The 24,007-nt window shown below is 37.3% G+C and overlaps 1 protein-coding gene across 6 annotated transcripts in view; it reads right to left on the bottom strand.

Moving 5' to 3' along the window:
- The window catches only part of LOC128031480 (ral GTPase-activating protein subunit alpha-2), a 164,450-nt gene extending 143,538 nt beyond the window's left edge, over positions 1–20,912 (bottom strand). For 5 of the 6 annotated variants that reach the window (XM_052619774.1, XM_052619769.1, XM_052619771.1 and 2 more), the window contains exon 1: positions 20,683–20,912. In XM_052619774.1, the coding sequence (XP_052475734.1) occupies positions 20,683–20,788 (106 nt within the window). In that variant the 5' untranslated portion in view covers positions 20,789–20,912. The remainder of the gene's footprint in view (positions 1–20,682) is intronic. The other variant, XM_052619772.1, reaches the window with a different exon arrangement.
- Positions 20,913–24,007: the final 3,095 nt, after the last annotated feature.

Below are 24,007 nucleotides of genomic sequence, written 5' to 3'. Positions count from 1 at the left end.
GGGTAAGCGACAAGAAAACCCACCTCAGCACCACTCAGACATGCACAGTGCTGAGTATGCACAAGAACATGACCGCTTACCATTAGAAGACACGGAACAAGTCATGGAACAACTAAGAGAGTTCCTTCAAGACAATTTACATGCATATGACCACAAAGTTGAGTCATGCTCGCTGTGACCAGCGACAGAACGGAAGGCCGGTGATCACCTGGTGCACCACATCAGAGATGACAAGCACCTGTTCAACAACAACCCAGAATGAACAAGTCTTTCACGGCCAACTGTTGATGAAAAATCTGAGGTACTAAAGGACATCACCTCAGTCACTAACAAACTGTCAAATGAACTCCAACTCCAAGTTCCAAATTCCCTGTCTGTGCAACAGCAACCACCAGAGCACAGAAGGTCAGAAAGTCTGCTACAGCCAGAAGGCATCACAAGAAGAATACAACATAGGAGACAAAGTTTTGCAACCCAGCTTCACACAGCCATGCCAAACTGCCTCCGACTGTGTGCTAAAGAACCTCCTGCCTTGCTGGACTGACCCCTCATTAGACCATGGACACGCCCTCATCCAAGCCAAGGATGCAGAGAGCCAGTCTGCAGTGACATGCTAGAAAAAGGGGGAGACAACACAGACTTGAACAGATCTGACCACACATGCACTACACCAGTAACACACAACATTACCTACACCCAGAGGTAAACACATCTACTGATAACACAGTCAACAAACATATTCTTCCCACAGGTAGAATATCCAACTTTTAGCGTAACAAAGTTACACATACCCACCATGAAGAAACGTGCAGCCATCCTCACAATAGGTAGAACACCTGACACTAAGTTAAGGTTCACGACACACTAGCTGCACCTGACATCCTAGCTCAATAATAGTTGTAACACATGCTAGGAAAACCCACAGCAGCCTTGTTTTGTTTTGTTCTTCTTTTACCTATCCTTCTCCTTCCCCTCTTTCCTGAGTAGGTGAAACGCCTAGACACCCTGCGGGGGTCGAAGGTCTGATATTAGGATTGACTCGCAACACCTAATATCCGCCAGCCACTCTAAACTGAAGGGAAGCCGAGAGCTCCATGCATGATAGGTCAATTCATTGAATTGAAAATGAAATTACTAGAAAACTAATGGTAAACATGTAAAGTAAGACAACCTAGAAGAACCAAACAAAGTTAACCACAAATTTGATTGATGAATCAAAATAAAAACAATTTCCAAGACGATCTAAACTATCCTTAATGTGCTAAACTAAATTGACTAATTGAACTTAACCACGTGTACCTAAATAACCTGATGCCTGCACCAGTACAGTAACTGTCATGGAGGTGTTGTCTTGCTGTTTGCTGTGTTTGTCTGCTTCTTCTGCCTTTGTTTCTCCAGCGATCGACGATGTCTTCACCTAAACACCTCGCCGATCGAAAGGGGGATATATGTAGCAGAAATGAGTCAAATCAGACAAATCAAAGAGTCTATCAGAGCTGTGTGCATTGAAACATGAGCTGAATTCCTCAGGAAGTCATAAATCAGTTCTAGTGCCACAAGAACCAAGCAAGATAACCAACCAACCAACTTGTTCACACAACAGCTTTCAACATTAACACCAATAGAACAATTATTGACAATTTTAATTCGAAGAAGAGATTGTCAAATTTATTGTTCGTGATTGGAATGCAACGCTGGACATCACATGTAAACCCAGGAGATCAAGTTAAATACTTGCATTGACTTCCCCCCCAGCCAGTGAAACCAGACTGAAATTCCTAAGGGGGAAGGGCTTTAAACCTTTGTCTTCACAGAAAAGTCCTTTGCCAGAGAATGGCAAAGAAACCCTTTTTATACATTATATATGGACCAGAATGAACTCAAAAAAGACTTATGAATGAATCATTCCATTGCTTAACTCCATATTCATTTACGTGTAACCCACACATTTGACTATCATGTATAATCACTTATTGTGTATGTCTTTTGATAACTATAGGATACCTAGTCATGTCTAGTATTGAAATAATCGCATTTTCTTGCTTGATATTGTCCTGACAATCATTTATTTGTAAAATATATCATAATCATGTTATAGGAATCATGTCCAAAATTAGACCCTGTGAGGCAAGAACCACATGCTTGGTAAGATAAACAAATGATTTATGATACCCACCCCAAGAACATATCTGATTGGTCAAGGCAACATTTGAGGGGTGGCCAACAGGAAAGTTTAAATACTTTGGATACGATTAAATTTTTGCTTTTTAGTTCTAGTCTAGCTGCTGCTATTAGCCATGTCGGCTTTTAGTCTAGCATTGCTTGTGCTATCAGTCATGCGGGCTTTTAGTCTGCTTTTAGTTCCAGCCTTGCTCGTGCTATCAGTCATGCCTGCTCTTAGCTTTTAGCTTGTAGCTTTGCTACCTAGCTTTAGCTATAAGCATCTAGCCATGCGGTTAGTCGTCATTGTTCTTTGAGCGTGGTTCCAGCGGGCCTGCCTACTGCTTCTATGCCACAATGAGAAGGAACACAACCTAGTCTCGTCAAACTTTATTTCTTTTCTTTTCCGTTTGAGTTTCGTGTTCTGAGTTAAGTTTTGTAACGTCGAGTCTCCGACGCCTGACCTCGGATGCCCGTTCAACTTCAACCAGCGCACACGACTCTGCACTTTCAGTCAACGCCCAACAACCACGGGCTTCCCAAGACGTCACTTCACTACTGAACTTCCAGCCAATCAGCGACACCGGGATACCCCTTTCAACGGGAGTTCCTTTCACAGGAAACTAAGGCAACGTATCCCCAGATATTTGTTGTGCTGGTGTATCTAGTATAATTTTAGTCACATTGAGGAACTCAATGCAAGGGCTAATTACGTGATTGATGGTTGTTCATGTCTATGCAATTTAACGTATTGCTGTAAACTTGGGATTCCATATTTCCATTCTCTTAAACTCAACTTTCGACCTTCCTGCAACTTGTGTGAATGTGTGTGTGTGCGTGTGTTTATGTGTTAGATTAGTTTATATGTCTTAGATTTATCTAATAAAGCCTTATTCATATTGAAAAGAGAAGTATCTTGTGTTTTGTGCTTACAAGTTAATGTCTTAAACTGCCGATCTTGTTACTGTGCTAATTGATAGTGTTTTCACTATAGTTTGGATATTAGTATCCAGCGCAGATTTTATGTTAAACGGCTCGTTCACTGAACCGCAGGCGCGTCTCCATGAACAGCCGTGAAACAGTGATTCTGTTCAAATTCCCTTTAAAATCTTAAATGATTCCCTTTGAGCTAAATTGACCTGTTTCCCTTTACATGTTTGTTCCCTGCATTTCGAAGATGCTTGTTTTACAAACAAGGCCCAGTTTGACGCCGTATTTGCGTATCGTTTATTTCTTAAGGATGATGCAATCCCAACGAAAAAGGGTCACGATCGTGTGTTGGAACCGCAGGCGGTGAGTAAAACTGCTTCAAATATCTCTGCCTCCTTGTTAGTGCGTCCCCTCCCATGCCGGAGACCGGGTTCGAGCCCCGCTCGGAGCGAGTCGTTGCTGCTGCTGCTCTCGTTCAGTTTCAGCCTCTGGATCTGATTCTGGATCATAAATAAACGGCTGAATCTGACTGTAAGCCATAGATTGTTTTGGATGATGTTTTTTTCCTCAAGGTAATGTCACAGCTTCCACATGCTCTCAACGCAAAAGCCTACTGGCGCTCGTGATTCTTTAGCTCCGCCCACACGTCACGCCTCCAGCCGCTCGTGTTTTTCCGGGAAAAATCGGTACAGACTATCTTTCTCTTATGAATATAATAAAACTAAAGACTTTTTGGAGTTATGAAGGATGCAGTACTACTCTATAGGTACTCAAGATTAACAGGATATTGAGTGAAAACGAGCATTTCACCCCCCCTTTAAAGTATCGGTTCAGGCACTGTTTAGGAGTACCGTTTTAAAAGTATCGAAAAGGCACTGGACCCTACTTAAAAGTTATTATTTCTCACTGGCTCATTTACCAAATGAGTGCTTTTTCTTCGTCCTCCACAAATTAAGCTACTGTAGGTAGTTCGGTAGTGAGACGTTTGAATAAATTAGCATTTTCAATTGATGATGCGATTGACAATGTTGTTGTAGGCTTTACCAACTTTGTAACTCGTCCCCCCCCCCCAACACTGGACATAGCAGACGTATGTACCGAATACAAGAAGCTATCAATCAAGAAGGTATCAGGATTATGACTTATTTTTCAGTTTTAGTTTTTGATTAATCACTTGGAATAATCATTCATTTTGACAGCACTATAATGTTTATTGTAAATAGACAGGCATACAAGTGTAATTGTTACTAAGCCTGCACCAATGTTCTTGTCCATTGCCCTCGCAGATTCCTGCAGCTAAGTTTGGATGTACATTTACATTCCATTAAGGGTTATTGATGACATACCTCTAAAGTTTGACTTTTTGCACCATAACAATACTTATTGGCAACTAGTCATCATATCTCTAATCCTTTAATGTATTTGCATTGTACTAAAGTGCGTTCATTTTAAATGGGCATATATGCGGCTGATGAAGACCTGAAGGTCGAAATGTTGCTTGATTAAATTCCTCTGGAGCAGTAGTTTTCAGTGTTCAGACTTCACTTCTTTATTTGTCTATATCATTCAGTTGTCTTGCACCTGCGTCCTAATTGGATGTTTGGGATGTGCACACCATTTTTGTATTTTCATATATGCGGCTGAAACAGGAAGCCTAGTGCATCCCAAATTTTTCAACATGAACATTTTAATATAACATTATAGTCATTATGGCCTATGGCCTTTAGAAAAATGTTTTTTTGAGGAGGTGGGGTAGTGCACAATAGGCCCCTGTGGTGCGGCCTAAGCTTTTGTTCTTAATGGCATTTTTTCCCCCTTACATTACTTTTACTTTTATACTTTAAGTAGTTTTTTAAACCAGTACTTTTACACTTTTACTTGAGTAAAAAGCTTGAGTTGATACTTCAACTTCTACAAAAGTCTTTTTAAACCCTAGTATCTATACTTCTACTTGAGTAATGAATGCCAGTACTTTTGACACCACTGTTCATATTGATATGATCGCATCACACAGTTGCTGCAGATTTGTCCAGATCCGACCCGTCACCCCGTGATAATATAAAAATTAAATCCACACCTGCCCAGACCCATTAATATTTGGCCCGTTGAGTACCAAAAAAATATACAATAGACAGTTTGTGAAGAAAAATATTATTAATCATCATCATTATTAATTTCAGATGTTTACATTTGGAAAAGCTGTGTTTCCTGCATAAACCTGCCCCTGTTGGTTTGGCAATAGCTTGCTTGAGGTTTAAAATCATTGGTGTACCCATAAGCCAATCACATAACGTTTGGTTATGACGTGTGTTATGCGCTGGCTCAGCTGCCTCGAACTTCTGTAGTAAACACAGGTACATGTATGCTGCGAAAACAAAACCATCGAGCAAGTTTCACTGCCTCCTTAACCTGATCCTGCACAATCACAATTATTGCCTTGCCGGGCTTTGGCCTCCCCAGTTTCTCGCTGAGTAGGGCCACAACATCACCTCCATTCAAAATGTGAAACAAAACGCTCTTCTTGTTTGGGCTTCAGCAGGCAAATGCCGTGAATATTCTCCACAACAGAGCGAATAGGATCCCGTGTCTCCATGTCCGCTGTCGTTTTCGATTTCCCTAACCTAATCTACAATCTTAATCTCGGCGGTTAGCGTCTACGTCATGGCATTCAACCAGGCCTCTGTTCGTTGATTGGCCGGCTGTTGTGGAAATGGAGGAAAACTGGGAGATGGTTTGCTAACTCAGACTGAGTACAGAAGCGAACTGAAATTGAGCGGAAGTACGAAGTCTGACGTAGTCAGGCTACAAAGTAACGAACATAACTGAAAATGTAAGCATCCACAACATTAAAACAACAATATATTGCAGATGATAGATACACCCACCCCTAATACAGAAGCAGGTCTGCTGGATTGGTCATAGAAACCTGAGGGTGTGTTTATCCAAATGCACCTGATGCAGGGGCATTGACTAAAAAAATTGTGAATATGCCAATCTCTAGTTCCAACTCGTTGCATTAATCCTTATGTGCAGGCATACTGTGGAAAATATTGTCCACCCCTAAAGAAAAACATTATTTACAAATGCTGCCATTTTTCTCACCATTTAATTAAAAATAAAAGCTTCTCGGATTCGGAAAATCAAAAAGTGAATTTAAAACACCAACAGAAAATGTCAACATTAAAATCCAAATGTAGACTGGCTCTACTGGGGAGTCTTTCTGCAACCGGCTATTAAATAAATTAAGAAACCGACAGAGGCAGAAGCTTTTGACCACACTGTGACAGAGGTTAATAACAAATCCATGCCTGTCAGCCGGAGCCAAGCAGATGCAGAGAGCAAAAAAGATATGGCGAACTCTGGGGCTTTTACAGCACACCCGTACAGTGAGCAGCAGCCACTCTGAATGCTGATAGATTTTTGGAACGGCATCAACTTTCAGACACAAATAATAAATTCTTCACCCTCAGTGGGACAGACAGCTTTCATCACAATGCCAGCTAGAAGCCATTCTTTAAACTCCCGCATGAGCTGCTAAAAAGCATCCGAAAACATGCAAAGCTGTGACTGACGCGTGTGGCCTTCATAATACTTCACCTATCTGACAGGAGGTGAAGAAAAGGAGGTGAATGAAACATCAATAAGCTCAACAGCAAAAGCTGACACTTTTGATAAGGGAGACTAGGGCTGCACAATATTGGGAAAAAAAATGACATTGCGATATTTTATTTTTCTGGGATATATATTGTGATATGAAATCTAATCAATTTTTTTCTTACAAACAAAAATGGGGTGAGCACACTTACGTTCTCATTTTAAATGATTTAAACATCAGAGTATTAATTAGAGTAAATTATGTGTTTGCAACTTTAGGATATGGTTTGAATTGTTAACATATTAACTAACATTAACTTACCACGAGTAATACTTTTGTTACTATTTTTTAGGGATGCAGCGATCATGATTTTTCATGGCCGATTCCGATACCGATTTTTTACAAGCAAACTGGCCGTTTTTTTTTTTTTTTTTTTAAGCAACAAACAAGAAAGAAGTAAAGTGTGCATAAACAAGATATTTGGTATTTAATAGGCCAAACTTGCTTTTGGCTATTGAAAACAATAACCTTAACCATCTGAAATTAACGGCAGTAACTGCACAGTAAGTAGACTACATTCAATACAAACATAGATGGTACAGACATCAGCATTTAGCTTTTGTTTTTAAATTGGGTTGAAACTACAGAGAACTGGCCTTAAATTTAAAGATTAACTATAACCATGTGAAATTAAAAGCAACAACTGCATAGTTCTAGAGTCCAAACAACACAATCAACACACATTCAATGAGATGTTTCTTAATCAGCATTCGGTATTTTAGTTTGTAAATTTGGTTTTAAATAAAAAAAAGGTCTTTACCAGTGATACTAAATAAAAGTATGCTATATAAATACATTTTCCAAAATGTTAAAATCAAATAATGTTGGTGCGAATAAAACAAAGATGCAAATTGTTTCATTCATCCAATAAAAATAAAAAAATTAGGGTAATGATTCACATCTATATTTTTTATTTGAGCCAGTGAAAAAGAAATAACTTATTGTCTCAAGTAAAAAGACAATAAGTTGTACTACAGTGTACTACAGCAGGTGATTTTTAAATTAAATTAAGTCTATGTAATTTTAAGGTAAAATAAAAAATAATCATCCTAATGCAGAACTGACATTTATTTTTGGCTTTTCAAACGTGTATGCAAATGCAAAAAATAAAGAAAAAACAGTTTTGTCACAGTTTAATCCATTTCGTTTCTCATCCAACACGTGAGAAGTTAAGCTGAACATCTTTTCACGGTCTACCCGTGTTCAGAGCGCGGACCGGTACAGTATACGCTCGCGCAGCTTTAGTGCGCGCAGAAAAGGGACTCTTATTTGTGCGTCAGTACACCAACGGCTGATCGCTTCCTGCTATCTGTGCCTCAGGCATGAAGCTCTGCATTTCCAGTACTGATCAGCTGGCCGTGTCCTGCGCACAGATTTCGAAATACTCTTCCACACAAATAACATAGCGAACGATTACAACGTAGTCTGTGCACGCGAGTGAACTTACGGAAAAAATCGTCTGAAAAAAAGACCAAAAACCTTCCGACTGCCGATCGCGTATTTTAAGCAAAAACCGTCCGGTTCCGATTTATGGCCGGTCAACCGGTGCATCCCTACTATTTTTATTAATCTTTGTTTATCTTAGTTTATAAAAACACAGCTGTTCATTGTTTGGTAATGTTACTTCACAGTGCATTAACTATTTTAACAAATACTGTACAACTTTTGATTTCAACAATGAAGACTATAGCCTAAATGTTGAAATTAACAATGTTGTAGAAGTGCAGTTTAGTAAATGTTAAATAATGTAGTTAAATAGTTTAATAAATAGAACATTTTTGTAAAGTGTTACAGATTTTTTTATACACCAATTCAGACTTCTCGCAAGTTCAGTGTTAGACAGTTCAGTTGCAAACCATTTCTTTAAATTAAATTGGTTCAAAGGAATCATTAGTTCATGAATCAGACGTGTACGGCACGCGTTGTGTAATTATCTCTGCAGTTTAGGATATCCCACAAGATTTGACAACACAGAAAACATTTCATCACTGGATCGTTTTTTTTTTTTTGACACCATCGTGTCAATTGATGATTAATATGCACGAGGGAGAGAGAGCAAGACAGTGCTTGTGTTGTTAGAAGACGGTGAAGGTGAGCGCGTGCGCGCTCTCTCTCTCTCTCTCTTTCTCTATGCTCGTTCTTATATGCGTCCTGTTAAACTGACAGGACTTAAAAACACATGCAAATGATAAACTTTCACTCTATGATGGTTAAGCTGTGCAATTAATCTGCGAATCACATTCGTCAAGGGCCGGGGAGTAGCTGGCCCATTCAGTTAATGAATAACGGATCAACTACGACAGCCTACATCACATCCTGCAACGTGACTATCGTGGATTCGTACATCGCGATATCGATGCTTAAACGACACATCGTGCAGCCCTAAGGGAGACTACACAAAACAAAGAGTCTGTACCCTCTTTTCAACACTGTTGGAAGATATGTACAAGAACAAATAAAAATGCATACTATATCAAATTTGCCAATTTGCCAAATTTTACCAGAAATCAATTCAGCTGTTCTGAACCCAAAAACTCAACTCAGAGTTCAAGAACCTCTTTATTGAAACAGGCCTCAAGTGATTAACAGTAGCAGTCTTAGCCATAGACGAGACCAGACAAGGCCTGTGTGTGTGGTGCTGGCTTTTATGGAGAGTTGATGAGGATGATGGCAGACAGGTGTGGAGATTGTGAAGTGTGTGCAGGTGAAAGCCAAGGGACATTGTGGGAGATGTAGTGTGCAGAGGTGACAGACAAGGTGAATGATGATCCTGACAACAATCAAGTTGAGACATAAGTGACATGCAAAGAAATTTACAGAAATACAGTGACAAATTCTTTTAATAAGAGCAATAATTGTTCACACATGCAGCTTTTCATAGTGTGCAGTCACTCTTTACAAATAAAAGCCAAGCAGATGAAAACAGTCCCTATTATACTGGAAATTGCACCTGAGCACTGGGTGGACAGGAATAATGGACAGGAGTGGCACCACAGCCTGCTGAGCAGGAACAGGAGGGGTGCTCTATGCCACTCCCTCTATTCCTCCAACATTACAGTTCCCTAAAATCAACTCATTGTGAGCACAGAGTGGGAACAGCAGAAGCACGCCAACGCTAATGTTTCCTGAAGTAACCAAACCTGTGAAACCTCCCTTCTCACAATAGATCTGGCAACGTACTGTAAGGTTTGAGGCTTGTCAACTTAAAAATCAAGTACTTCATGTTCCAAATACAAGAGCAACAGATCTGATGTGAGGTGGATTAACAGACAAGGTGTTAAACTGTTAGACTGGGGTAGTTTGATCCTAAGGTATTAACGTGGTGCCAATGTCACAAATTATGATCACTTTGATGGCAACTATTCATAACTGATTTTAATTTCATTTTAGTATTTAACAAAATGTAAGTTGTCTTAAATGTTAAAATGTGGTACATTTTGATCTAGTATGTGATCTTGTAAGTGTGGCAAGGACCTCTTACAGTATGAAAAAAAGGAAAACACCTTGTGCTGAAAGAGGGGGTTTTAATTAAAAATAAAAATCCCTTTAAAATTAATTATTGTTGAATAGCATTAGCCTACGTATTTAATAAAAAATATTTGTGATTGTCTGGTGCACTACATTTTTATTTCTGTATTTTCTATAGAACTGGTCACAGAGCTGCTATGGTGTTTTAGAAATCAGATGTTTCTGCTGTATTATTGTGGTTCTACCATAAGTTTCCGAATTTTCTGTACCTCAACAACACACAGCAACAAAACTAACAGTAGTCAGTCAGATGTTCTCTTCCCATCTTGACTTCATGCCAATACAGGTGCATTTTGATAAATTAGAATGTCATGGAAAAGTTCATTTATTTCAGTACCGTATTTTCCGCACTATAAGGCGCACTTAAAAGCCTTTAATTTTCTCAAAAAAACAACAGTGCGCCTTATAATCTGGAGCGCCTTATATATGGATCAGGGCGCTCTGTCAAAATCTTGACATTCCCTTTAGCACAGCTTCATCTAGTGGATGCATAATGCAAACCCAGTCAAACGTTTGACTGCAGTATCTTCTATTCTATGCGCCTTATAATCCGATGCGCCCTATATATGAAAACAGTTCTAAAATAGGCCATTGAAGGTGCGCCTTATAATCCCGGGGCGCCTTATAGTGCGGAAAATACGGTAATTCAACTCAAATTGTGAAACTGGTGTATTAAATTCAATGCACACAGACTGAAGTAATTTAAGTCTTTGGTTATTTTTATTTTGGTTATTGATGATTTTGGCTCACATTTAACAAAAATCCACCAATTCACTCATCTCAACAAATCAGAATATGGTGACGTGCCAATCACCTAATCAACTCGAAACACCTGCAAAGGTTTCATGAGCCTTCACAATGGTCTCTCGGTTTGGTTTACGAGGCTTCAAAATCATGGGGAAGACTGCTGATCTGACAGTTGACAATCACTGACACCCCACACAAGGAAGGTGAGCCACAAAAATTAATTGCCAAAAAAGCTAGCTGTTCACAGAGTGCTGTATCCAAGCATATTAACAGAAATTTGAGTGGAAGGAAAAAGTTTGGAAGAAAGAGATGCACAACCAACCTAGAGAACCGCAGCATTATGAGTAGGGCTGCAACAACTAATCGATAAAATCGATTATTATCGATAATGAAAATCATCGACAACGCCCACAGTGCACACTCAACTGCAGCCGGCCGCATCAAATTACAGCAGTGAATAACACATTTCTATAGACAAAATGCATCTACAAATATTGGAGGAAATAGAATGTGATCCAGGCTGCCCAAAACATGAGAAATTTTTATTTTAAGCTTCAAGATAATGAATAAAGTACTGCGTGATGGCTAGCTTGTCAGGCACTTTTACAGATAGCCTGTGTGTGTACGGCCCAGCACAAAAAAAGTTTTAGTTAATGCTCATATGCTTATCTGTAAATGTCACAAATTCATTCAAGCCTTTCCATTCATGCATAAAGGCCCATTCTGACAGTCTGCATTAAGTTGAAATCATTACTGAAAAAGTGGCGGGCATGTGCGTTAAACAGACAGAACACAGGCAAGTGAGACAGTATTCAGTGCAAAAACATTCATTGTGCAGAAAGATCTGTTGTTTGGCATTTTTATTTAGGCGTAAAAGTCAACATGCAGTGCGAGTAATTTATGAGAGTACGAACTGTGGAGGGACATCAGCGTATAATTGTATAAATGCCAGACACTTTTACAGGATAAAGAAATGACAGTAAGGGGAGACTGACTGTGATCAAAGTGTATCTTTATTGTTTTCATTTTTGATCTAGAGATTTAAATGTTAGGAGCATACTTCCAAAGATCTCTGAGATAAGACTGTTTTGTTCGCAGCTTAATTTGTCGGTACTAGGGTGTAGTGAAACTTGGTTGGACGGTTCGATTCTGGATTCTGAAATTGAAATAGCAAATTACAATTTGATAAGAAGAGATCGAAATCGTAAAGGTGGTGGTGTTTGTGTATTTGTCAGATCGAAATTTGATGTTTAATGATAGAAATGATTTGGCCAGTGCTTCTATTGAGGCCGTGTGGGTGGACATTTTATTACCTAAGAGTAAGCCCATTTTAGTTGGGTCACTTTATCGTCCTCCGGATCAGAGGGATTTTTATGAATTGTTGGAGGGGGTCTTAAATGATTGTTTGAAACACCATGATTCCGAAGTTATAATTTGTGGGGATTTAAATACAGATACTCCTTAAAGTTTTAAGGAGTTGGGGATATTCACTGTGGAAAAAAGGATGATATTTTTAAAAATGGGTCTAACACATAGGATTGTCAATAATGTGGTTCCAAGGTATTTAGAAAATTATTTTTATATGGTGAGTCATTCATATAAAACTAGGGGTAGGGATTTTAATATTTGTCCATGTAAATTTAAGAGTTTGGTGGGGAAAAATTCTTTTTTATATACTAGTGCTATAGCATGGAATAAATTACCAGTTTCAATAAAGGGAGTAAAAGATTTTTTGAGTTTTAAAAGAATGGTAAAAAGATGGCTGTTTGGTGAGGGTAGTTACTGTGTTTTGTGGAGATTTTATTGTAAATTGTGTTATTTGGTGGGATGTTTATTATCAGTTGTGATTTGTATTTTTGGTGAATTATCTCTACTATATTGTTAAAAAGTAGATTTTTATTGATGTGATAAATTATGATTAGGAGATACTGTTTGTTCTGTCTATTCTGCACGTACACATAACCTTTATATTTAACATCGAGGGCCGCAATGGAAACAAGCCAAGGGCTTTATTGTGTTTTTATCCTCGACAGTTTTTTCTAAAGTGTATGGAATACTTGTATTTTGTACAATTTTATAAACTTGTCAAATAAATTTCAATTCAATTCAACTATATTCACTATATAGCCTACAGTAATTAACACATTTCTTAAAACAAATATATGTAAGGTTTTGAAGCCATTTTGTAAGGTTGTTGCCACTGCTGTTCTTAACTAACAGTACTGGTAATTACCAAAATAAGGAAGAATCGAAACTACATTTTGGTCCAAAAATAGCAAAAACTACAACTTTATTCAGCATTGTCTTCTCTTCCGTGTCTGTTGTGAGCGAGTTCAAAGCAGTTTGTGATATCCGGCTCGCAGACGAATCATTCGATGTAACCGGATCTTCTTGAAACAGTTCACCAAATCGAACTGAATCATTTGAAACGGTTTGCGTCTCCAATATGCATTAATCCACAAATGACTTAAGCTGTTAACTTTTTTTAATGTAACACTCCCTCCGAGTTCAAACAAAAAAATATCCCGGAGTAATTCATTTACTCAAACAGTACACTGACTGAACTGCTGTGAAGAGAGAACTGAAGATAAACACCGAGCCGAGCCTGGAGAAACTCATACCAGTGTTAAGTTTCCACAGTCTGTGATGATTCGGGGTACAATGTCATCTGCTGGTGTTGGTCGGTTGTGTTTTTTGAAAACCAAAGTCACTGCACCTGTTTACCAAGAAATTTTGGAGTACTTCATGCTTCCTTCTGTTGACCAGCAGGATTTGGCACCTGCCCACACTACCTAAAGCCAGCAAACTCACCAGACCTGAACTCCAGAGAGAATCTCAAGGTATTGTCAAAAGGATAATAAGAAACAAGAGTCCAAAAAATGCAGATGAGCTGAAGGCCACTGTCAAAGAAACCTTGGCTTGCATGCCACGCTCAATCGAGGCATTAATTAAAGCAAAATGAGCCCCTATTCACGAAATTATTTCAAATTTATTTTTATTTTTTTATGTTGGTCTTATGAAGTATTCTAATTTGTTGAGAGTGAATTGGTGGGTTTTTGTTAAATGTGAGCTAAATTCATCACAATTAAAAGAACCAAAGACTTTAACTACGTATGTGTGCACTGGATTTATTTAATACACGAGTTTAACAATTTGAGCTGAATTACTGAAATAAATGAACTTTTTTTCACAACATTCTAATTTATTGAGATGCAACTGTAGTCTAAGTGTAGCTTTCAAGACTTTAACAGATAGAAGGGGGGGGGGGGATCATTATAAGGACAGCTGTCAGAATTTTTATAAGGACAGCTGTCAGAATTTCAGTAAAGTGTTACAGTAAAAGACAAAAATATAATTAAAAAAAGTAATAATCAGAACATGCTTGGTAGAGATATTTGAGGCCTTAAGACTGGCAGGTGGATTCCTATGCAGCTCTGTCCTTAACCAAATCAAAGGTTTGCAGGGACTTCTAATTGGATGAAGGCCAGGTAATGGTTTGCATCATTCAAACTTACATTTAAATGCAGAACTCATGGAAATAGATTAAAATCAGCTTCCTGGTAACCTTGCACACGGAAACAAGTGCTCCGCTATTCTTAACTGAATTCATCTCATTTTCCATGAATATTTAACACAAAATCGTATGATTTTAAATCACAATTTATTAATATTTAACAAAAGTCCATAAAAAAAAGATGAAGATAATGTAGGGCACTTAATTACTGTACAGCAAGGCTGTCGCAAAACCCTACAATACCAGCTGCGATACAACACATATCATTTAGAGGATAGTATAGGTATAATTCTTTTTAATATCTATAATATATTTTATACATAATATATATTATTTATATGTAATATATTTATATTCTTAGTTTACACAAAGATTTTATTACTTTTAGGTAGGGGTGCTCCGATCACGATCGGCCGATCGTTATGCGCATCTCGTCAGTAAAGCCGGTTCTCTAATCAGCGGTCAATTCCATCAGGTGCGTGATTTCACATAGAGCAGCTGTTACTACACAGAGCTGTTGTTAATAGAGAAGATGCGCAAATCCACTTCATTTTCAGCGTTTTTTGGCGCATCTTCTCATTTAGAAGCACGAACTTCCTGGGGGTCGAGCGTACTGCGCAATCTCAAATTGAGCTTGATGACGTAGATCTCACGTGAGCAACCTATAAGTCTTCTTATCGCTGTGCCAAGAGAATGAGCATGGACGGATGAGCTCGACACATGCACAGTACTATGGGGTGCGTGGCTGTCTGCAAGCCCTCTTGATAACAAAAATAACGTAATGGCCGAAATACACTTTGGCCTTTATGCGATTGGCAACCAGACGTTTTTTTGCCTTATTGTTCTGGACGTGCTCAAACTGCGTTGCAATGCAGTCATTTTCCAAAATCCCATTTATGTGTAAATATGAGGCCTGTTAACGCCCGTTAACACAGGCCAGAGATGCTGAAGACGGATGCACAGAGTACTGTAAATTAGGGCTGCACGATGTGTCGTTTAAGCATCGATATCGCAATGTACGAAGCCACGATAGTCACATTGCAGGATGTGCGATGTAGGTTGTCGTAGTTGTTCCGTTATTCATTAACTGGCTCCCCGGCCCTGGACAAATGTGATTCGCGGATTAATTGCACAGCATAATCATCATAACAATTGGATTAGATTTCATATCGCAGAAAAATAAAATATCGCAATGTCATTTTTTCCCAATATCGTGCAGCCCTACTGTATTATACTATACTGTAGCAGGCAGATCACTCACTGTTCATGATGCACAAACTATTGGAAGGAAATCCTCAATATTGATTTGTGCGGGGTTTATATGAATGTGTTTCTGAGGGGAGTCTTCTAAAAAGTTTAAGTGGTATCATTTCACAAAGCTTGTCAGAACATTCTGATTTTGCTTCAAATTGGGTTATTATTAAATCAAATAATGTTTATGATTATTACTATGTAACTAAATGATATGAAATTATATGAATATGAGTTATTTAACTAAAATTAAATAACTGTAATTACAGATTTAGGTTAAATAAAGATGTCAGTCTTTATTATTTTCTTTTTAGGAAACAAATCAAAAGGAAAAAAATTATATTCTAATATTCTGCATGTTGCTCATAAACAAAACCTATTGTGTCCAGCATGAAAAAAAAAGTATTTATTTTTACCCAGTCATTTAAAAAATAACACATTCCAGAGCTGTAAAAACAATACTGTGATACCGTGAAACTGTGATATTTTTGCTTAAGGTTATCATAAAGTCAAAATCTTATACCGGCCCATGCCTAATTACTATTATAGTGAATATTAAAATATTACACAGAAATAATACTGAGCATATGTCTTAATTTCACATTTATTATATTATATATAGTGATTGATCACAGTGATGGATTACATTATTTAGTAAACCGATTTCACTTTAATTAAAAAATATATAAAAACAAACATGATTAATGTAAAAGTTTTAAAGAAAAAGGTTGTTTTGTTAATAGATTTTGGAGCAAGGCTGCTGCCATCCTGCAGTACCTCATCACAGGGTTGGTTTACTCCATTGGCCAGTAAAGTTATATAAGCATTTATTTACTTTTTGAACACACAAATGTTATTGTAACCCACACGTGTCGGTCTTCACCATAATTGCATGAATATCCAACACAAACTGTTTAAATCACGAAGTTTTGATCGTGGTTTCTAGGTATGGGTACCAAGAACCAGTATTTTTTTGGGCCGGTATGTAATTGGGTCGATACCGGAGTATCAATATAAGCTTCCGGACAAACGATACTGTTATCAATACTTGTGTTGTTTTAGGGCCGGGACTTTAACGCGTTAATTGAGATTAATTAATTACACAAACAATAACGCGTTAATTAAGATTAATAGTATGTTATGGCCTCTGAAGCAACAGAGAGATGTTTTCTAATAGTCAGGGTTTCCAATGTTCTGAATGTAATTGACAGTATTGTGTATTACTTAAAAACACTTTACAGAAGGTTCCAGCACCTATAAGCTTCCTGAATTTCTGAAATGTACTATTTCTAAATTGTTTCTAAATATGCTATAGGGCTTGGGCGTCATGACGTCATTACTTGGCGTGGCCGCCACGTTGAATGCTTCCTTTACTGCCACTCGGACTACTGCGCAGTGTTTAGACATACTCCCTCTCATCCGTGTGTCTTAATTTGATGAATTAAAAATCTATTTTAACCATTTTCAACCATTGCTGTATTGTGGGGTGTAATAGCGCAACACATAATCGCCATGGGGAAAATAAAATGAGAATGGATTAGCTTTACACCACTTTCCTGCTTGGAGGCGCGACTACGGAGACCATAACATCTGAATATTAATTTCTATAGCTCAAGTCAACATTGAAAATAAGGGAAATTTCTCAAGTTACTCATCCAAAATACGGGAAATTTCAACATTCATCTTTTTGTTGCTATCCTTCTGCTGACAGAAAATAATCGTACTATAAAACTGCTGCATTAACTAACGTTAAGCGATTTGTGAAGCTAGGTCTAACTTGACTTTAGTTACAGATTGGCCTGAAATCTTGCTCTCACAACAACCACGCTATCTTAAAAAGCCCAACATCACGCTAAGGTTGCTTTCAAGTAATCAAAACGATGCTTTGAAAACATCTGTTTCGCTGGAAGGGCAAGGAGTAGCAACAGGACAACAACACAGAGACTTGACAGGTCTGATGGAGGGGCTAACGGGATATTTTACAGGAAAATACTAAAAAAGGAAGAAAAGTGGGGAAAGAGATCAAATACGTGAGAACCCCGGAAAAACGGGAGGGTGGACAGCTACTAACTACACTTTTGAAACACACTGTTAAAAGTCCATGTGTGAATGGTTGTTAGCACTAACGGTTACTAAACTAGCAGCTTGGTAACGTTAGAGCACAGCTTACCAGATTACTGTATACTGTTTTGCCGCTGTTCCGTTTCTATGATTTGCAGCTCCTGAACCCATCCATTTGTGAACTGTACATGAGACTTGACTTGTAGCTTCGGAACTATTCTGAAGTGTAGGCGCTCACAAAACAAACAAGGTAGCCGAAGATATCTGTAATGCAAACGTGCGGCAAAAAGTCTCCGTCGATACTCCACTATTTTTGAACTGAATTTCATATGGATCCAAACCGTTAATAGAGCCGATTTTGTCCACATACCGGTCCCTGGCAAACCCCCTATTAGCGTATCCCTATAAATCCCACAACCTTTTCGGGATTTTGACATCTTTTTTTTCTTTCTACCAACTCTGCTCTTCTCGTTCAACTGGCTGTATGTTTACATTCGCAAAGCTGGCAACAAGGCCGCCACGTCCCAGAATGCAACTTGGCGCCCAAGCCCTATTGCTACACTTAAAGGCAAAAATTGCACTGGTCTGCTAGACTTGGTTGAACAAAAATAAACAATATTTTGTTGCTTAAGCTTATGTATTCAGTCATTATTCAATGGTATACTATAAATCCATGTGAAAAAAAATTACTTCTCACTGTTCTCCGGTCAAATATTTATATGTGATTAAAATGCGATTAATTTCGATTAATTAATTACAAAGCCTCTAATTAATTAGATTAATTTTATTAATCGAGTCCCGGCCCTAGTTGTTTTATCTCTGTATACTTCAATGTTAACGACGGATTAAATGCTGCTGCTTGTCATTTATCTTATATATACCATTATATATTACATATTAATATATATTACACAGTATATATACACATTGTAAACATTGTTTTTATAGGAACCAGCAATTTGGCTAGCAGCATTAAAACACAAGCACCTTTAATGGGCAAAAGGACACTGGAGAAGGTTCTGCTTACTTAGGCAGATTATTCTGTACATGATTTAATAACTAGGCCTAAAAATGACATTATTCAACAAACACTGATGCCAAATCACATTTAATATTAAAAGCAATCAAAGTAACAAATAACAGAAAAGTGAGAAAAAAATAATTAAATCAGGCCACTAATGGCCCTTCTTTGTAGCTACATCACTCATCCTCATTTCCTGTCCACACAGGAAGCAGCCTGTGAGAGGAAATTCTTCCAACCGTGTCAGATTATACAGAGATCCTAATAACAGCTGATGGCAAGCCAGCCCAGTTTTATCGAACTCCTAATACCGACTATTAAAGCACACAGGAAGTCACAGACAGCATCCTCTGGCCTTTGACCTCTGCTCACCTGTCCAGACATGATTCAACCAGAAATGAGTCAGCAGGAAAAGCACCGACATTGATTCGCTGAGATACATTTCAGAGAGAAAAACTGAAACAGCTTGCAGTTAATAATAAAAATAAAATAAAAAATCAGATGCTCAGTGAAGTTTAAAAGGTGAAATAAATCACTATTACTGAGATTTCACATGCACCTGAAAACCAAGAGAGCTGCCAACCAGACAAGCATTTTTGGACATTACAGGCAGTTTCTGAGTCAGTCATCACAGGTGAGCGAACAGTGATGGTGCCCAAAAATAGTGCCTGGAAGTTCTGAAACAGAGCGACAGTTCACTGCATTCCCACTGAACACAGATGATTTTCAGACAGTAGAGTAAGTGATGTTGTTACACCTGTTTCTCTTATGATCAGATGGGCTCAGTCCACTTGATCACAGAAACTCAAATTAACACCCATCATATATATGCCACAACTGAGCACAGATTAGTTATCTTATAAAAAAAAATTAAAAAAAGTGCATTAAATACACAGCTCATTTTTTCACTTGCACTGAGAGAAAACCAGCTCATCATTATAGGAAAATGTGTGTAAGTTCATATACCTAATATATCTAATGAACAACAAATTACCACACATATCAGTATTGTTGTATATTCACACACATATCTATGTCATGCCTGTTGTTTGTGTATCATGTACACATTCACAAATCAGCATTGTTGTTTATAAATTATGTTGACAACCATAAAAAGGTGTTATGTCCGTTGTTTGCATATTTGGAATATACTCACACATATATTCACAAACAAATGAGTGTGTCACGTCTGTTGTTTATGAGTTCTGCAAATATATTCACAGACATATTAAGTGCATCCTATCTATTGTTCAGATATTCTGTGTCTGTATTCACAAACATACCAGTAACACTGTATGTATAGTAGTGTAGTATATAGTGCCTGATGTGATGTGTGAATATGCACCAAAATATATAACAATAGACATGACACACCTCGTATGTGTGAACTTATACAGAAAATATAAACAACACACGTCATTTGTTAATATATTTGGTATATTATTCTGAATATAGTACACAGATATACATGTGTATATTGTCTTTACATATTTGATATCTACATTTACACACATATGAGTCTGTCAGGTCTGCTGTTTATGTAATTTTATAAATTGATATACACTGACACACAAAAAAGGCTGTCAAGTCTGTTGTTGATGTAGCACGATAAGCTAGCTAACGCTAATCATTCAATCCATACATTATCGATCACAAATGGTGTATCACGCACATTACAGACCGTTTCGCATTCAAGCGGCCATCTGAACATCTATGTGACATTAAACCCCAAGAAACTACTGATTTAATGAGGATAGACTAGTGATGTGGGGAATGTGTCTGTGAATGTGTCAGTCCTGTCAGAGTCTCACTCACCTAACAGCGCGCGAAGATGCTTCAGACGCGTGAAAACATCCTTCTTTGAGTCCAGAACTTTCTGTGTAGATTTCTTGACGTCTCCATAACCCCTTCGAGTGAACATTCCGCTGTAAAAGGCGATTCTGTAGCCGCTTTTACCTTCCTTTCACCATTCAGACCTGTGTGTCTGTCTCTTGTGTGTATGTGTGAAGAACAGCAGCTGCCTGACTGACCGAGGCGGGCGCCAGATCCTCTGGAAAAAATCCCGCGGTGGGAACAACGTACCAGATTTAGACCGTTTTCACACATCACTGCTTGCGTATTTGCTCTCGCTTAATTAACCTTACATTGACTAACCTAAAAAGTCACTTACACAAGGCAAAGGTACTAGAAAAGAGTAGTTTTTTTTTTTTTTTTTTTTTTTTTTTTACCAGTATGGCAAAATATGGCAACACATTTACATTAAATACATGTTTACCTGAATGTCATTTCAAACTTGAAATTAAAATAAATAAATAAACATTTGGTATGTTTACCTAGTTTCATAAAATTTAGCAATAAAACTTATAGGTCCTAATATTACTGTGCAATTATTTCACAGTATGACTACAAGAGATGACTACATCCCGTACGTCATGACGTAACCCAGGGCTTCAGATGCGTCAGGTATAGCCTACCTGTAGTGATAGATTGTACTGGCGCGCCACCTGGTGTATGACTTTTGCATTAACTGTTTTTAAGACGTTTAAAATGTCTGACATATGCTTAAAAAAGCAAGAATAAGGAATTTTTTTTTTTTTTTTTTTTTTTTTTATGAAGGAGGCAGACAAGTTAGAAGACACTTGGAGTGGCGAGAAAATGTGTTTTGTGAAAATCATGTGTTGTCTTTCGCTGAGAATATTGTATAATCTAATGAGTTGTTTTGTATAGAATGTGTTTTCTTCTAATTTTGTATTAAATATCTCGCTTTAATTCTCTTTTCTAAAAACCCTACCATTTAGCTTTGACTATATTTCCAAATGTTGTGTAATTAAAAAAATTTTAAATGATGAAGATGAAGCACCTCTCATGCAATTAGGCCATGTATGAAAAAAATAATTATGCAATTTACTAAACACTGTTATCATCATTTCCTGTGATTTTCTGTAACTGTTGTTTCTGGAAGTCTGGAGGGGAAAAAAAGTAAAACCTGGAAGACTTTAGGCATGTCACGTCACATTTGTTTTCATGTTTATTAATGTTTGTTCATATAATACAGGAATTCCCAAACATTTTTGTCAACCAAACCCCTTAAAATAACATATTTACTTGAAATAGCTCAGAGGAAGTTAATATTTTAACAATTTAACAATACATTTACATGTTTACAGTTCTCTGATGTTTGTTAACTGACACGTTGGCATGCAGGTAAACAAATTAAATATTTATATTTTTAGTGTTCAAGTGTTTAAATTAGTTTTATTTTACATTTCATGATATAATTAATTACTAGCTTTTTATCAACTCACAAACTTTAAATTAAATCTATTTGGGGAAACCCTGGTATAATGTAATGTTTAAGGCATTTTATGATGTTGATATCAAAAGATGGAATATTTTCTTTCTCTTCACCTTTTTGTATCAGTATTGTACATTTAATGGTAAGTTTAAACCAATTTTGATAAAAAAAAAAAAAAAAAAAAAAGCAATCTACAAAGTAGTCATATTACATCCAGCTACTATCTACAGTTTTCATCATGTAATCGTTCATCAGTAACGGGCTACAGTTTATAAGTAATCTACCCAGCTCTGTCTATATCTGTATTTTAAAGGCACCTGCAGTGGCATGTTGTTTCTGGTATATTTACTATATTATTATTATAATATATAAGATATATAAAATATATAAGATATCTGTACTTCAGTAACTGGCGGCACAGACGTGCATCAATTAAACAGACAGTAGATGGGGTCATTGAGCAACGTGGGGAAAAAAATAATCTTTGGGGCCTGTTTTCAAACTTTTAAAATAAAACCATGACTATTCAAAGAAAGAAAGAAAATTCATTAAAAACTGCTAATTAACTTAAATGTGTCTGTTACCCAAATAGGCTACATAAGGCTATTTTTGCTTCAAAGCGACTTACAAGAAAAGGAGCAAAAGCAATTCGCCAAAGAGTCAACAATATGTCCACGTATGCCAGGTTTATTAGACTAAAGACAATCTAGAGAAGAGGAGAAATGCATTAATTTATATTTGTGTGAACAACATATCTCATTGTAGAATTTATTAAAATTAGCATCAGTAAATGTCTTCCTAACATAGCCTACTTAACAAGTAAGTGTATATTTTTAAATCTATCAGTTCTTGATTGCTCTCTCATCACTGAAAAAAAAAAAAGTTTTTTTTAAGAAGTAATTCATTCAATTAACTATTTGTCTTTCAAATTAATTTACCATTATTTGTTTTATTTTTCAAGTTGTTTTTTGTTGTTGTTGTTGTTAAAAACTGATAAATATAAATATTTTTCATAAAGAGCTTAACTTAGACACACAGGTGCATCAAGGGGCGGTCACACTAGCCTTTGAACGTGCAAAATTATTTCGGACGCTGCTGCGAATATGTGCGGGAGCAAGATATAATGGTTTCCCCTTAGTTATCACGACATGGATTAATCTGAGCTTGTACTGTGTCTTTTGCGATGGCGTCGAAGCGTCTTATTATATTGTACTCTCTGTTTCTCTCTCTCTATAAATATATACACAACAATAAAAAAATTATAGAACGTGTCCTCATTCAAATGTACCATCTGTTCCTGTTTCCATTGATACTGCGAACCATGCAGCTTCTTTTTTTATTATCTTTTAAATATGTATTATATAAAATAGGATGCTGCGCTACGGCTAAAATTAGCACTTCCTTCATTTTTTTATTTCTGTACAGAGAGGTCACGCATTGACATATCGATCATCTACTGGTCACACGACTTCACGTGATGCCAATTCGCAGGTCAGAGTTCATCAAACTTGAACTTTCGAACGCAGCGAAATGCACATTTTTTTTTGCATGAGCCTGCGTTTCCGGTCTGACGCATTCGCATGCGTATGAATGGAAGTCAATGGAACGAAAAGTGCAGTGTGACCGCCCCTTTAATAAATTTGAATGTCATGGAAAAGATCATTTATTTCAGTAATTCAACTCAAATTGTGAAACTCGTGTATTAAATATTTTCAATGCACACAGATTGAAGTAGTTTAAGTTTTTGGTTCTTTTAATTGTGATGATTTTAGTTGAAGTTGAGTGGAAGAAAAAGTGTGGAAGAAAAAGATGCACAACCAACAGAGAGAACCAAACCCTTATGAG

Source organism: Carassius gibelio, chromosome A17, assembly GCF_023724105.1.
Source record: "Carassius gibelio isolate Cgi1373 ecotype wild population from Czech Republic chromosome A17, carGib1.2-hapl.c, whole genome shotgun sequence".
Taxonomy (NCBI): Eukaryota; Metazoa; Chordata; class Actinopteri; order Cypriniformes; family Cyprinidae; genus Carassius; species Carassius gibelio.
This window is presented reverse-complemented; position numbering and strand designations above follow the sequence as displayed.